Source organism: Pseudophryne corroboree, chromosome 3 (genome assembly GCF_028390025.1).
Source record: "Pseudophryne corroboree isolate aPseCor3 chromosome 3, aPseCor3.hap2, whole genome shotgun sequence".
NCBI lineage: Eukaryota > Metazoa > Chordata > Amphibia > Anura > Myobatrachidae > Pseudophryne > Pseudophryne corroboree.
Window position 1 is genome coordinate 448,907,023 of NC_086446.1, and position 14,353 is coordinate 448,921,375.

Genomic DNA, 14,353 nt, shown 5'->3' on the forward strand with positions numbered 1-14,353 from the left:
AACAACAGTAAAACAAACTCTGTCAGACTAAAATATCAGATTACCAGGAAATTTGAAAAAAGGGGATACTATTGGACAATATTCCCATATGTGCCTCAAATGCCTTACAGTATGCATCACATGCCCTGCCAGCGTGTTCAACTACATGCTCCACTGTGTGTGTCCATACATTGCACTATATCATAACACTTCGTCACTGCACTACATTCCCCTATCCACTGCACTACATCACCATACTACATCCCCTACACTCTGAACTACATCACTACACTAGATGCCCCTATGCACTGCACTACATACTCTATATGCTACACTACATCCCCTTATATGCTACACCACATCAGTGCACTACATGCCCCTATATACTGCAATACATTACTACACTACATACCCTATATGGTACACTACATCACTACACTACATCCCCCTATAAGCTACACCAAATCCCCGCATCTGGGAGGCAAAGCGGAGCTTGATACTGCTAACTGAGTGCACAGTGCGCTTCTATAGCTTGTACAGTGCACCGCACGCTAGTTGCAGCACTGCGTGGCAAAGAACAGAGTTTAAGACAGTAGCCGGCATAGAAGAGATCCCAGGTACTGGAGCTCACCCGCACTGCATTGGAGCCAGCTGTGGGCAGACAGGTGGGTCAGAGACACTGCCAAGGGTGCTGTCTGCTGCCTCACTGGAGCAGCACAGCACTGCCAGGTAAAAACAAAAACAAAAAACCCTGTTCATCTGTAACTCCTTGGCGCCCCCTCAAATCCTGCACCCGGGGCGCATGCCCCCTTAGCCCCCCCAGTTACGGCCCTGCTCACCTGAAGAGGAATCTGCATTCCTCTAATGTAGTGAATTGGAAAAAATATTGTTTGTTGATTTTTAAATACAATTTTCATGAATTACTCAAAAATGAAAGCTGTTATAAAAAGTGATCTCATCATTGTTCCAAACTAAAACTTTGGGGATTTATTAACAACAGTATGAACAATTTGTGAGATTTTTTTAAAAAAAAGTAAATATTGGCTTTTTGAGAATATATATATATATATATATATATATATATATATATATATAGCATGTGTGTTCCTGCACTCACATCGGAAAAATAGACAACAATGAGGTGCTCCCTAGTGGGGATCTCCCTGTAAGGGTGGACCCACAATATTTAAACAAGAATCCAACAGTGTGGAGGTGCACTCGTCGAGTTCAAACAGTCTGCAACTTCATTTTGTTCACAACAGCTTTATTTCAGTCGATATTCGGCTCTTTAGGTCGACGTTTCGATCCTCATTCTAGGATCTTTATCAAGACAAGCTTCCATTTATACACAATATTTTGAAAGCATCATATATTGATTATCAGAAAATCAATATGCCATGTTCAGACAGTAAATATGCTGTACGGTTAGTCAGGCTTAATTCAAATGGGATTAAGTGTGGTTACTTAAACTCACAATCATGGAGCAACTCAGACAACATGGGAAATCACTACAGTGCAAGAAATCCTGACACCCTCTACAGCCACACAATGATTGGTGTGGCTGTAGAGGGTGTCAGGATTTCTTGCACTGTAGTGATTTCCCATGTTGTCTGAGTTGCTCCATGATTGTGAGTTTAAGTAACCACACTTAATCCCATTTGAATTAAACCTGACTAACCGTACAGCATATTTACTGTCTGAACATGGCATATTGATTTTCTGATAATCAATATATGATGTTTTCAAAATATTGTGTATAAATGGAAGCTTGTCTTGATAAAGATCCTAGAATGAGGATCGAAACGTCGACCTAAAGAGCCGAATATCGACTGAAATAAAGCTGTTGTGAACAAAATGAAGTTGCAGACTGTTTGAACTCGACGAGTGCACCTCCACACTGTTGGATTCTTGTTTATATATATATATATATATATAATTAATTTTTATTGAAATATACTCCTAAACTAAAACTTTGGGGATTTATTAATAACAGTATGAACTATTTTGAATTTTCTTTTAAAAAAAATGTAAAAATTGGCTTTTTGAGAAAAAAGTTTTCTTCATTTTTATAGAAACATACTCCTGTGTTATATATCATATGAAAGCGCCCATGAAAAGAGGTTTAAAATGAGGCCTTGCTCAACTCTCTAGCTCAATTAGGTAAGCTGCAAGTTAAATTTAAAAAAATGTTAATAGCAAATTTTTCATGAAAAAAATACAGCTTTAAACTATCAGGGCATATAACTTCAAAACCGTTGAACATATCAGCCTAAGATTTGGGGGTTTTCTTTACACCCTTGGCTGCATCATAATACCAAATTTCATTACAATCTGAAACGGTCAGTCTGAAACATGTTGATTTGGTGTGGAATAACCCAGAGGCAGAGGCCAGATTGTGCTGGCTGTGGAGCCGAGATTCCAAAATGGCAGAAAACTGAGATCTTTGTGGGAAACGTGGCATCCAAGGTCAACACCCAGTTTTTCAGTACAGGAGATGGCGCGGCACAACCCTCCTCCAATCCAAATGACTCTCATTCGAAGCGCAGCATGATGTTCCAAAAGGGGTTAGGGCACATTATTCCATCTGCAAACCAGTCAAGTAGCTGCGCCCTGATGAAACCATCTAGCGTGAACCTACACACCCTGTCTGGAGATCTGTTAACACGGTGGTACACCAAATATGCCCATTCACCTCCACCCCATTTACCCATAGCAAGCCCATTCTGTCAGCCCCCATTAACCCATTTAGCACCGAATAACTTCCGCCCAACCTTCAAGAATCCATGGAATAATTAGCCCCCATTACACCATCGCCTCAAGAGCTCATAAATCCCCCCACGCCATAATCTATGAGGATAGGAGGAGAGAAGATGAGGAGAGGGAAAGGGGCGACCACCACGCTGAGAGTAGAGAGAGCAGTGCAAAGCAGAGAGTGCAGTGCAATACAGTGTCAGGAGCGGGGGAGAATTTGGACGCTTATCACAATTTTACTGTGACACAGGTGTCAGAGACAACCTTATTTTTGTGCTCAGCGGCATCCCCAGGACACAGCATCCTAGTCAGCTGCCTAAAGCTGCATTAATGAAAGAGTCGGCCCTGATCCTGGCCAAAGTACAAGTGCAGACCTAATGCATGCCTTCTAGAGCTCAGACTCTCCAGCGCGGCCGGCAGAGAGGAGGGGGCCCGAACGGAAGAGGCAGCATACGGGATTCTCTACTCTTAAAGCGCCCCTGATGCCTTCCTATGTCATCCTGTATCACCTGAGAGTCAACACTCTTACAATGACTGGAAAAATGTATGTTACTATGTTGTGCAGGACATTGTCTTAGGGGTGAATTGAGTTATGATGGGCTGTGCCATAGCCTTGAAGCATGTACAGTAGCAGCGTCACCTCCTAGGCAAAGCATTCCCAGATAGTCTAATGCAGTCACTTGTGCCCCCACCATATATAATCAATTTTCTAAGGTGTGTGGGTCTTAAAATATGATCTTAGAGATAATTGTCTAGAATGTAATGTATTTGACAGCAGGAGCTTCTCCTCATACTGCTTGTGTTGTATCTTTGGTGCTGCTGAAATGTCATTGATAGAGCCAGAGGCGCCACTTGTACAGGTGACACCCGGTGTGGCACCCCGCCCCAAAAGGGGGGTGTCCTATCATAGAGGAGGCGTGGTATATAGCGGAATCCGGGATAGTGGGTGTGTCCTCATTAGAAATGGGTGTGGCTTTGAGGACAGTTCCCCGGTTTCAATACTCCGGAAGGCGTGCCCAGCATCTGTGGAGACTGGGCTGTATGCAGTGTTGGCTCCTCCACTATGACAGCAGACATGTGCTGCAGGAGAATGTTACACTGCAGCATCTGGCTCCTGTCACTGTGGATAATTCGGTTTTTTAGTGTCACCCTCTCCACATTCAGGTGCGGGCCGCATCCCCCTTCTGACGCCACTGGATAGAGCTAAAGCAGTCCTCCGGACATTGTGTTCACTGAAAATGGGACTCTGAGCGCACTAAAGGGACAAAGCCTCATTGGGAAGGAAGCGGAGCCTCATGGCAAACTCCTGTTTATATCATTGTGGGAGCATGCTCGGCACTCTCTGAGATGCTGGGCAGCCCCCAGGCTCTCCCCTTGCACTGTAAATAGATGTGTATGCATCACTCGGCATTTATACACAAGCCGCTCTGCATAGAGCTGCAGTGACAGTGCTCCCCCCACAGGATACTACAGCCTTTGGGTGGGACAGAAGGACAGTCCCATAAAAAATGGGACTGGCCCGCATAAAGGGGGTCATTCTGAGTTGTTCGCTCGCAAGCTGCTTTTAGCAGCTTTGCACACGCTAAGCCGCCGCCTACTGGGAGTGAATCTTAGCTTATCAAAATTGCGAACGAAAGATTAGCAGAATTGCGAATAGACACTTCTTAGCAGTTTCTGAGTAGCTCCAGACTTACTCGGCATCTGCTATCAGTTCAGTCAGTGTCGTTCCTGGTTTGACGTCATAAACACACCCAGCGTTCGCCCAGACACTCCTCCGTTTCTCCAGCCACTCCCGCGTTTTTCCCAGAAACGGTAGCGTTTTTTCACACACTCCCATAAAACGGACAGTTTCCGCACAGAAACACCCACTTCCTGTCAATCACATTACGATCAACAGAACGAAGAAAAAACCTCGTAATGCCGTGAGTAAAATACCTAACTGCATAGCAAATTTACTTGGCGCAGTCGCACTGCGGACATTGCGCATGCGCATTAGCGACTAATCGCTCCGTTGCGAACAAAAAATAACGAGCAAACAACTCGGAATGACTCCCAAAGTTGGGAGGTATGGCTAAGGTATTAAGAAAACAAATTGTGGGTGATTAAAAAAAAAGAATTTGAATCAGGTCATAATATATAATTATATTCATAATGAAAACAGCATACTGTGTTTATGTAGGATATTCCATGGCCACAGATAACAGTATTTTTGTACATTTCTACTTAAAATATGTTTATTGTCACATATACTGTTTCTAACAGGTGACCCATGCACGTTACAATATAAAACATTCCTATTTTGGATCTGAATTCAAGCTATTTATTTAATCACATATATATGCACTGTAGTAAATATCAAATGAATATAACTATGTGTTTCATCTACAGCACTGAAGAGGTAGAAGGTTTTACAATGTAGACAATCAAGAACAAAATCAGTATTGCCATAACTGTACAATCCAGTCAAGAATCAACCTTTCCAAATTTCCAGGATTAGGCTCAGCAGTGGCAAGCTTAAGGCAGGTCCTGAGAGTGCTGGTAGTACTACAGACAGACATTCTCTCAGCAGGTCCATGGTATCAGGGAGCACCAGCAACAAAGACTTTCTGAGACTGTTTAACATTCCTTATCTTGTCACATGAGAAGGTTGTGATCAATGTACTATTGCCAATCTTGAAAGGGGTGATTGTAAAACTGATGACAGATTGTTCTCCAGGCTTCAGTGGTGGCAGGCTAAAAATAAAAGGAAAATATGTATTGATGAATATGCATAGTAAGTTGACATTATCCACATGTTGACATTATCAGTTACCTTGTTTCCAGGTTCTACTGAGAATTATTGGGGTTCTTCAGAGTTGGTTGGAGATTTTGCTATTGCAGCAAAATCTGCAACTATACTACTCACATGCAGGGGACCGCCCAGCACAGGGCAATGCGGTTCATCATGTGTGGCTCCGCCCCGCAATGAAATCGCAATTCAATTGCATCGAATAGAGGTAGACCTCTGCCTATGCATCCTGACTGCATAAGCAGGTGGTCCAGCTCTATGTTTCCACTCACAAGAAACGCAGACGACATCATTGGGCCCCTTGGAAAATGGGCATGACACACCTGTGTTTCCTGCTCTCCTCCCCCACAATGCCGCATCACCATCCCCTGAACGCCCGTTGCCTGCAAATCACCATACGATCGCATCCTTCTATGATTGCATGGTGAAGGGTCATGCACGTCCTCTGTAGCTGCTGCATGTGCGCAGACCCTCTGACTACAGCCGCTGTGTTGGGGTTTATTCATGAAGCAGTGAATAGTCCTGTTTATATGAAAACAGAGCTCTTCTCTGCTTCGTGCAATTCATAGAGTAAGTTACTATGGAGAAGCTTATGACTTCTCCAGCGGTGCACCTGTATCAGTATGGTTAGTGCAATTCAAAAAAGAATGGAAAAATAAGCTTTCCGTTTTTGTGGTTGCTTCACATTCACCATCTCAGGATGGTGGAGTGTGTATCTTCTGCACGAAAAGGAGGGGGAACTTGCCTGTCGTCCAGCCCGGTCCGATCCTCCATTATAGCCCCGCCCCTTTTTATTCTCATCAGCCATTGCTGCTGCCTCTGCAGACCATGCCCACATCCATTAACTCCCTCAAACAGACGCCGGCGCATGCGCAGACCAGAAACCCTCCCCCCCCCCCCGATAAGTCACTAAAACAAATGAGAAGACAAGAGCGCCGGAACAGGATATTTCGCATTGCGTCATAAAACAGGTGAGGGTACATGAATTGCTAATTTGCATCGAACTGATGAGAGCTATGGGTGGTCATTCCGAGTTGTTCGCTCGCTGCTATTTTTAGCAGAATTGGTAATAGGCTAAAATCCGGCAGTTCTGCGCATGCGTATGCACAGCAGGGCGCACGCACTAAGCAATTTTACACAAAACTATGCTATTTTACTCACGGCGAACTAAGCTTTTCAATCGCTCTGCTGATCGTAGTGTGATTGACAGGAAGTGGGTGTTTCTGGGCAGAAACTGTCCGTTTTCAGGGAGTGTGCTAAAAAACGCAGGCGTGCCAGGTACAAACGCAGGAGTGGCTGGAGAAACGGAGGAGTGGCTGGCCGGACGCTGGGCGTGTTTATGACGTCAAACCAGGAACTAAACGGACTGAGGTGATCGCAATCTAGGAGTAGGTCTGGAGCTACTCAGAAACTGCAAGGAAATACTGAATTGCTAATCTTTCGTTAGCAATTCTGCTAAGCTAAGATACACTCCCAGAGGGCGGCGGCTTTGCGTTTGCATTTCTGCTAAAAGTAGCTAGCGAGCGAACAACTCGGAATGAGGGCCATAGTGATTATTAACAATTATGTATCGCCGCTCTTCATGAATAGACCCAGAGAGCGAGCAGTCAGAGATATTGCTATTATCTGCAGTCCAGCAGCCTGGTGAGCACCATTCAGATATGACGTTATTCTTTGGACTTAGCTTTAGAGAAGTTCTTCTGTTCTCCATAAATAGCATTAATAATCTGTCCCCATTGTGACCTATGGGGGCTGTTGTCGGAACGCAGTTCAAACTTGATAAAATCTGTAATTTCACTGCAGTTTTCCCATTTGTAGATGGTGAAAGCAAAATTTTTACATTTCTCCAGCTAAAATATGGGAGAAGAGCTAATTTACGCAATGCGTATCCCTGTGCGTATGCAGGGCCAGGTGCTAATGTGTTCAGTGCCCTCCTGCAAACTATACATCTTCGCCCTCCCTCCCATACTTTGCAAAGGGACAGCGCACACCACAAAAAAGGGGTGTGATCTCACAAGGAAGGGTTGTGACCACACAATAGTATCCACATTTCAAATTACACCACACAGTATCATAATCTGATTCACACTACATAGTAGTGTTCCTTATTCACATTTCAACACACAGTAGTGCCCCTTACTCACGTTACACTACACAGTAGTACTCCTTATACACAATGCAGCTTACACATAATCCCCACAGTAGTGCCCCTTATACTCACAATAACCCACAGCAGTAGTGCCCCTTAAACATAATAGCCATGGGAAGGGGGGTGGGGGGGTGAGTGCAATGATGTGGGGGTCCAGGAACATGTGCACACAGGAGCATGGCAAGACAAAGGCCTGCACCGCCTTCCTCTGCCGACACTCATCTGCATTCAGCGCCTCTGAGGTACGGACTCACTGGTGGCAGCTGCTGCTGATCTCCAGCCAGTCCTGGCTGCTGCTGGTTGGGGGTAGGTGCTGAGCGGGAGCTGCTCAGCAAATACATGCAGGAAGGAATGGGGAAGCAGGCCGAGCACTCAGCAGCGGGGCCAGATTAAGCCTGCGTGGGGCCCAGGTCACTTAACACAGGAAGCCCTTCCCATCTTGTAAACGCAGCCCCACTAACTGTTCCCGGTGTGTGTGACTCATTTCCATCAGGCAGCAGTGCAGGTCGTGCCTGCACTTCTTCAGTGAGGATGAAACTGAAATTATTTATAGACAACTCTAATAGAGAGCGCAAAAGTATATAATAATAATAATAATAAAAACAATTTATTATTCTACACAACATATATTTATATTTAATAGGTGCCTATTGTGCTGTATATATAATGCCCATTCAATGGTGCCAGTATTGGTGCAATGATGCGCAGTATTTCACCAAAAGAAAAGTGCCTCCTACTTCTTTATCAACGTAATTATAACACCCCTCTGCCGTTGTTAGGGTATATTCTCACCATGCGTGTTGTTCCTATTGCCGTGTCCTATTGCACAAGGACGAAGCGGCTACAGCGGCGGTGGATGTTTAACGTTGGTGCCAGGTCCTATCGCACAAGGACCGGACGGCACTTTGAAGAAGCGGCAGCAAGCCGGGCTGTAAATCACAATCCGTGAGGCGCACCTGTATCAGCGCTGGCAGTCTTTTGTACAGCTGGATAAAGATGTCCTGGGTATATGTAAAAGTGGTATTGTGGCTCCATATCTCAGACCCTTGACGCGTTTCTCCGACTTAGCTGATGTCGGTTTCTTCAGAAGAAACCGACATCAGCTAAGTCGGAGAAACACGATTGTGATTTACAGCCCGGCTTGCTGCCGCTTCATCAAAGTGCCGTCCGGTCCTTGTGTGATAGGACCCGGCACCAACGTTAAACATCCACCGCCGCTGTAGCCGCTTCGTCCTTGTGCAATAGGACACGGCAATAGGAACAACACGCATGGTGAGAATATACCTTAACAACGGCAGAGGGGTGTTATAATTACGTTGATAAAGAAGTAGAAGGCACTTTTCTTTTGGCGAAATACTGCGCATCATTGCACCAATACTGGCACCATTGAATGGGCATTATATATATAGCACAATAGGCACCTTATGCAATAACTGGGATTCAGCTGGTTAATATTTGTCTTGGACATTAAGGAACTCCTTTTTCTTGTGGACATTACTGGATTTTTAATCACAGGAACTAAAAGGGACCTTATTAACATATCTATCCCAATATATTATTTATCAACTACATGGTATATACCATATGATCTAAAATTTCTTTTGATTGGGTTGTGGCTCTCTAGCTCTGATGTATATGTTTAATTAAATATAAATATATGTTGTGTAGAATAATAAATTGTTTTTATTATTATTATTATTATTATTATATACTTTTGTGCTCTCTATTAGAGTTGTCTATAAATAATTTTGGTACTTTAGGTATAACAGAATACCTTTTGAGAGCAGCACTTTATAAATTACTAATAGTGTGGTTTTATATACTAAAGCGCCTGTATTGATTTTCCGCTATAGGACTATCTTTTAACTAAATTTAGGATGAAACTGAAGCCTCCTTTTGGGCAGCGTGCAAGACTGGCAGCAGAAATCTGAAGGCAGGGTAGTTGATTTGTGTGTATTGTGTGTATACTCGTATATACATACATAAGATTTTTTTATTTTTATTGGCCCATATTGCATATGGATACAGAATGGTCTGTTTCACAAAGCCTTGTTAAATCATTATAATATAGTATTAATATTGAAATTGAACTGTACTCTCAATGAAAGAATGTCCCATGATAACCTCCCTTATAAAAGAGACATTAAAAATGAGACCTCAGATCTGTGTGGTGGCACAATACATCTACTTACCCTCCTCCACATAGTACTGCCGTGCCACGCTCCCTTCCATCTCTGGCAGCGGCTCTGTGCGAACGCGCTTTCACTGCAATGAAACATGATTGGTGGATAGCACTAGCCATCCACTAATCACTGATATGATATTACCATGACTGTGACTGGTGAATGACCAGCGACATCCACCAATCAACACTGCTAGCACCCGGCAGAGCAGCTACAGCATGAATGTGGACAATGACTCATGCCTGCCACCTGGGCGCGGCCCCAAATACTTTCAACTTTTTAAAGAATACTGGCCCGGGTGTCTGCGGTGTCTCCCTCTTTCTAAGTGCCGCTTCCAGCAAGGAGGCGGTAGAGAGGGGGAGCCACTCTTCATGCTGCCGGCGCCGCTGCCCGCTATACAGTGTGACAGGCAGGCGCAATGACAGTTGGCAGCAACAGCAGGGTTGTTGCAGAGGGGGGAGAGCGCCTCTCCAGGTTGGCATCTCCCTGCTTTGCAGACCCTGCTGAGCGGGTAGTGCCGGCACTGTGCGTACGCATCACGGTATAGATGAGGCTGGCTACATCTGTAGTTACTAAACCCAACATAGTCTGTAAAATAGAAACAGATAGGCCTATACAAGTTTGCTTACGCTTTATTTAGGAATCCATCAACTAGACCACATCCTTCAAGTACCAGAGAGCAGGAGTTCAGCACCTCAGATAAAGTGTTGGTGATTACTACTTCAGCATTGAATGCTGTGTTTACCATAATCTTATCTGGAAGCTGTAAAACAGGGAGACATGGAGATTGGAGAATATGGGGTACATTTACTTAGATGGGAGTTCTATTTAAGATGGGATGTTGCCCATAGCAACCAATCAGATTCTACTTTTCTTTTATCTAGCACCTTCTAGAAGATAATACCTGGAATCTGTTTGGTTGCTATGGGCAACATTCCATCTTAAATAGAACCCCCATCTTAGTAAATTCACCCCTATGAGTTTAGCAACTAAAGTACAAATATTAAGTTGATGTTATTATACAGGTTGAGCCTTCTATATCTGAAATGCTTGGTACAAGAAGTATTTAGATATCAGATCTTTCCATATATTGGAATACTTGCTTACTATAAGGAGATACAGTATCTAAACAAAGAATGTATTTATGTTTCATATACACCTTATACACATAGCCTAAGTGTCATTTTATACAATACTTGCAATAATTTTGTGCGGCATGTTTAAAGTTATAATGCCGTACTGTAAAAACTGTAAAAAAAAGCTTTCAGTATCATTGTAAATGTGTTTGGATACTGCCTCCAGCGTTGGGATCTGATTACAGTAGTTTGACAAATCAATTTTTCTTATAGTTAATTAACCACACCCATATTAGACAAACCACTCTCGCTAAGTTTTACGTTGTGTTGTGTGCTGGTGGAAAACCCTGGGCCACTGCTTGTGTATGCAGCTCTTTTGTAGGCTGAACCATCCTGCGAATACAGCCTAGCAGTTCTTTTAGAATTAATAACATCATTGAGGCCTGAGAAATAAATTAATTGCAGCAGTTCCTAGTCAATTGAAAGGCTGAATATTGATGCCATACCTGCCAACTTTTCTGTTTAAAAATCTGAACAAATTAGGCCACACCATGATTCCCTTGCCATGTCAATCTACACCATGACCACACAATCTACATATGACCACACCAATTTCCTGATAGACCACACTGCAGAATTCTTGTCTATCCCATGAAAATCTAGAGAATGCAACCTATTCATTTATTTGGATCTAGTGACATCTTATAAGGTACAATCCATGGATTGTCTGATCTATTCATGAAGCAATGAAAAGAGTGGAGACGTCAGCCAGTAGAGAAGTTACCCATGGCAACCATTCAGCTGCTCTGTATAATTTTATAGTATGCAAATTATAAATGTTTTCTCTGACGTCCTAAGTGGATGCTGGGGACTCCGTCAGGACCATGGGGATTAGCGGCTCCGCAGGAGACAGGGCACAAAACTAAAGCTTTAGGATCAGGTGGTGTGTACTGGCTCCTCCCCCTATGACCCTCCTCCAAGCCTCAGTTAGGTTTTTGTGCCCGTCCGAGCAGGGTGCAATCTAGGTGGCTCTCTTAAGGAGCTGCTTAGAAAAAGTTTTTAGGTTTCTTATTTTCAGTGAGTCCTGCTGGCAACAGGCTCACTGCATCGAGGGACTTAGGGGAGAGAAGTTCAACTCACCTGCGTGCAGGATGGATTGGCTTCTTAGGCTACTGGACACCATTAGCTCCAGAGGGAGTCGGAACACAGGTCTCACCCTGGGGTTCGTCCCGGAGCCGCGCCGCCGACCCCCCTTGCAGATGCTGAAGATTGAAGGTCCAGAAACCGGCGGCAGAAGGCTTTTCAGTCTTCATGAAGGTAGCGCACAGCACTGCAGCTGTGCGCCATTGTTGTCACACACTTCACACCAACGGTCACGGAGGGTGCAGGGCGTTGCTGGGGGCGCCCTGGGCAGCAATGTATAATACCTTATTCTGGCTAAAAATACATCACATATAGCCCCTGGAGGCTATATGGATGTATTTAACCCCTGCCAGGTCTCAGAAAAACGGGAGAAGAAGCCCGCCGAAAAGGGGGCGGGGCCTATTCTCCTCAGCACACAGCGCCATTTTCCCTCACAGAAATGCTGGTGGGAAGGCTCCCAGGCTCTCCCCTGCACTGCACTACAGAAACAGGGTTAAAACAGAGAGGGGGGGCACTTATTTGGCGATATGTATATATATATTAAAATGCTATAAGGGAAAAACACTTATATAAAGGTTGTCCCTGTATAATATAGCGTTTTTGGTGTGTGCTGGCAAACTCTCCCTCTGTCTCCCCAAAGGGCTAGTGGGGTCCTGTCCTCTATCAGAGCATTCCCTGTGTGTGTGCTGTGTGTCGGTACTTGTGTGTCGACATGTATGAGGACGATGTTGGTGAGGAGGCGGAGCAATTGCCGGTAATGGTGATGTCACTCTCTAGGGAGTCGACACCGGAATGGATGGCTTATTTAAGGAATTACGTGATAATGTCAACACGCTGCAAGGTCGGTTGACGACATGAGACGGCCGGCAAACCAATTAGTACCTGTCCAGGCGTCTAAAACACCGTCAGGGGCGTTAAAACGTCCTTTTTACCTCAGTCGGTCGACACAGACACAGACACGGACACTGACTCCAGTGTCGACGGTGAAGAAACAAACGTATTTTCCTTTAGGGCCACACGTTACTTGCTAAGGGCAATGAAGGAGATGTTACATATTTCTGATACTACAAGTACCACAAAAAAGGGTATTATGTGGAGTGTGAAAAAACTACATGTGGTTTTTCCTGAATCAGATAAATTAAATGAAGTGTGTGATGATGCGTGGGTTTCCCCCGATAGAAAATTATTGGCGGTATACCCTTTCCCGCCAGAAGTTATGGCGCGTTGGGAAACACACCTTAGGGTGGATAAGGCGCTCACACGCTTATAAAAACAAGTGGCGTTACCGTCTCCAGATACGGACGCCCTCAAGGAGCCAACTGATAGGAGGTTGAAAAATATCCTAAAAAGTATATACACACATACTGGTGTTATACTGCGACCAGCGATCGCCTCAGCCTGGATGGGCAGCGCTGGGGTGGCTTGGTCGGATTCCCTGACTGGAAATATTGATACCCTTGACAGGGACAGTATTTTATTGACTATAGAGCATTTAAAAGATGCATTTCTATATATGCGAAACTCTGGCATCAAGAGTAAGTGCGATGTCCATATCTGCCAGACGATGTTTATGGACACGACAGTGGTCAGGTGATGCAGATTCCAAACGGCACATGGAAGTATTGCCGTATAAAGGGGAGGAGTTATTTGGGGTCGGTCCATCGGACCTGGTGGCCACGGCAACAGCTAGAAAATCCACCTTTTTTACCCCAAGTCACATCTCAGCAGAAAAAGACATAGTCTTTTCAGCCTCAGTCCTTTCGTCCCCATAATATCTGCCCAGGGATAAGGGAAGAAGACTGCAGCAGGCAGCCCATTCCCAGGAACAGAAGCCTTCCACCGCTTCTGCCAAGTCCTCAGCATGACGCTGGGGCCGTAAAAACAGGTGCGGTGGGGGGTCGTCTCAAGAGTTTCAGCACGCAGTGGGCTCACTCGCAAGTGGACCCCTGGATCCTACAAGTAGTATCCCAGGGGTACAGATTGGAAATTCGAGACGTCTCCCCCTCGCAGGTTCCTGAAGTTTGCTTTACCAACGTCTACCTCCGACAGGGAGGCAGTATTGGAAACAATTCACAAGCTGTATTCCCAGCAGGTGATAATCAAAGTACCCCTCCTACAACAAGTAAAGGGGTATTATTCCACACTATATTGTGGTACTGAAGCCAGACGGCTCGGTGAGACCTATTCTAAATGGAGTCACTCAGAGCAGTGATAGCGAACCAGGAAGAAGGGGACTATATGGTGTCCCTGGACATCAAGGATGCTTACCTCCATGTCCAAATTT

The 14,353-nt window shown here is 44.6% G+C and overlaps 1 protein-coding gene across 1 annotated transcript in view; it reads right to left on the bottom strand.

Annotated features, from left to right (window-relative positions):
* Positions 1–4,852: 4,852 nt before the first annotated feature.
* Positions 4,853–14,353, bottom strand: part of LOC135055926 (protein-glutamine gamma-glutamyltransferase E-like) — a 226,952-nt gene continuing 217,451 nt past the window's right edge. Inside the window, exons 12-13 of the mRNA XM_063960528.1 lie at positions 10,480–10,613; positions 4,853–5,463 (exon numbers count right to left, since the gene is read on the bottom strand). Of these exons, the coding sequence (XP_063816598.1) occupies positions 5,310–5,463; positions 10,480–10,613 (288 nt within the window). The 3' untranslated portion in view covers positions 4,853–5,309. The remainder of the gene's footprint in view (positions 5,464–10,479; positions 10,614–14,353) is intronic.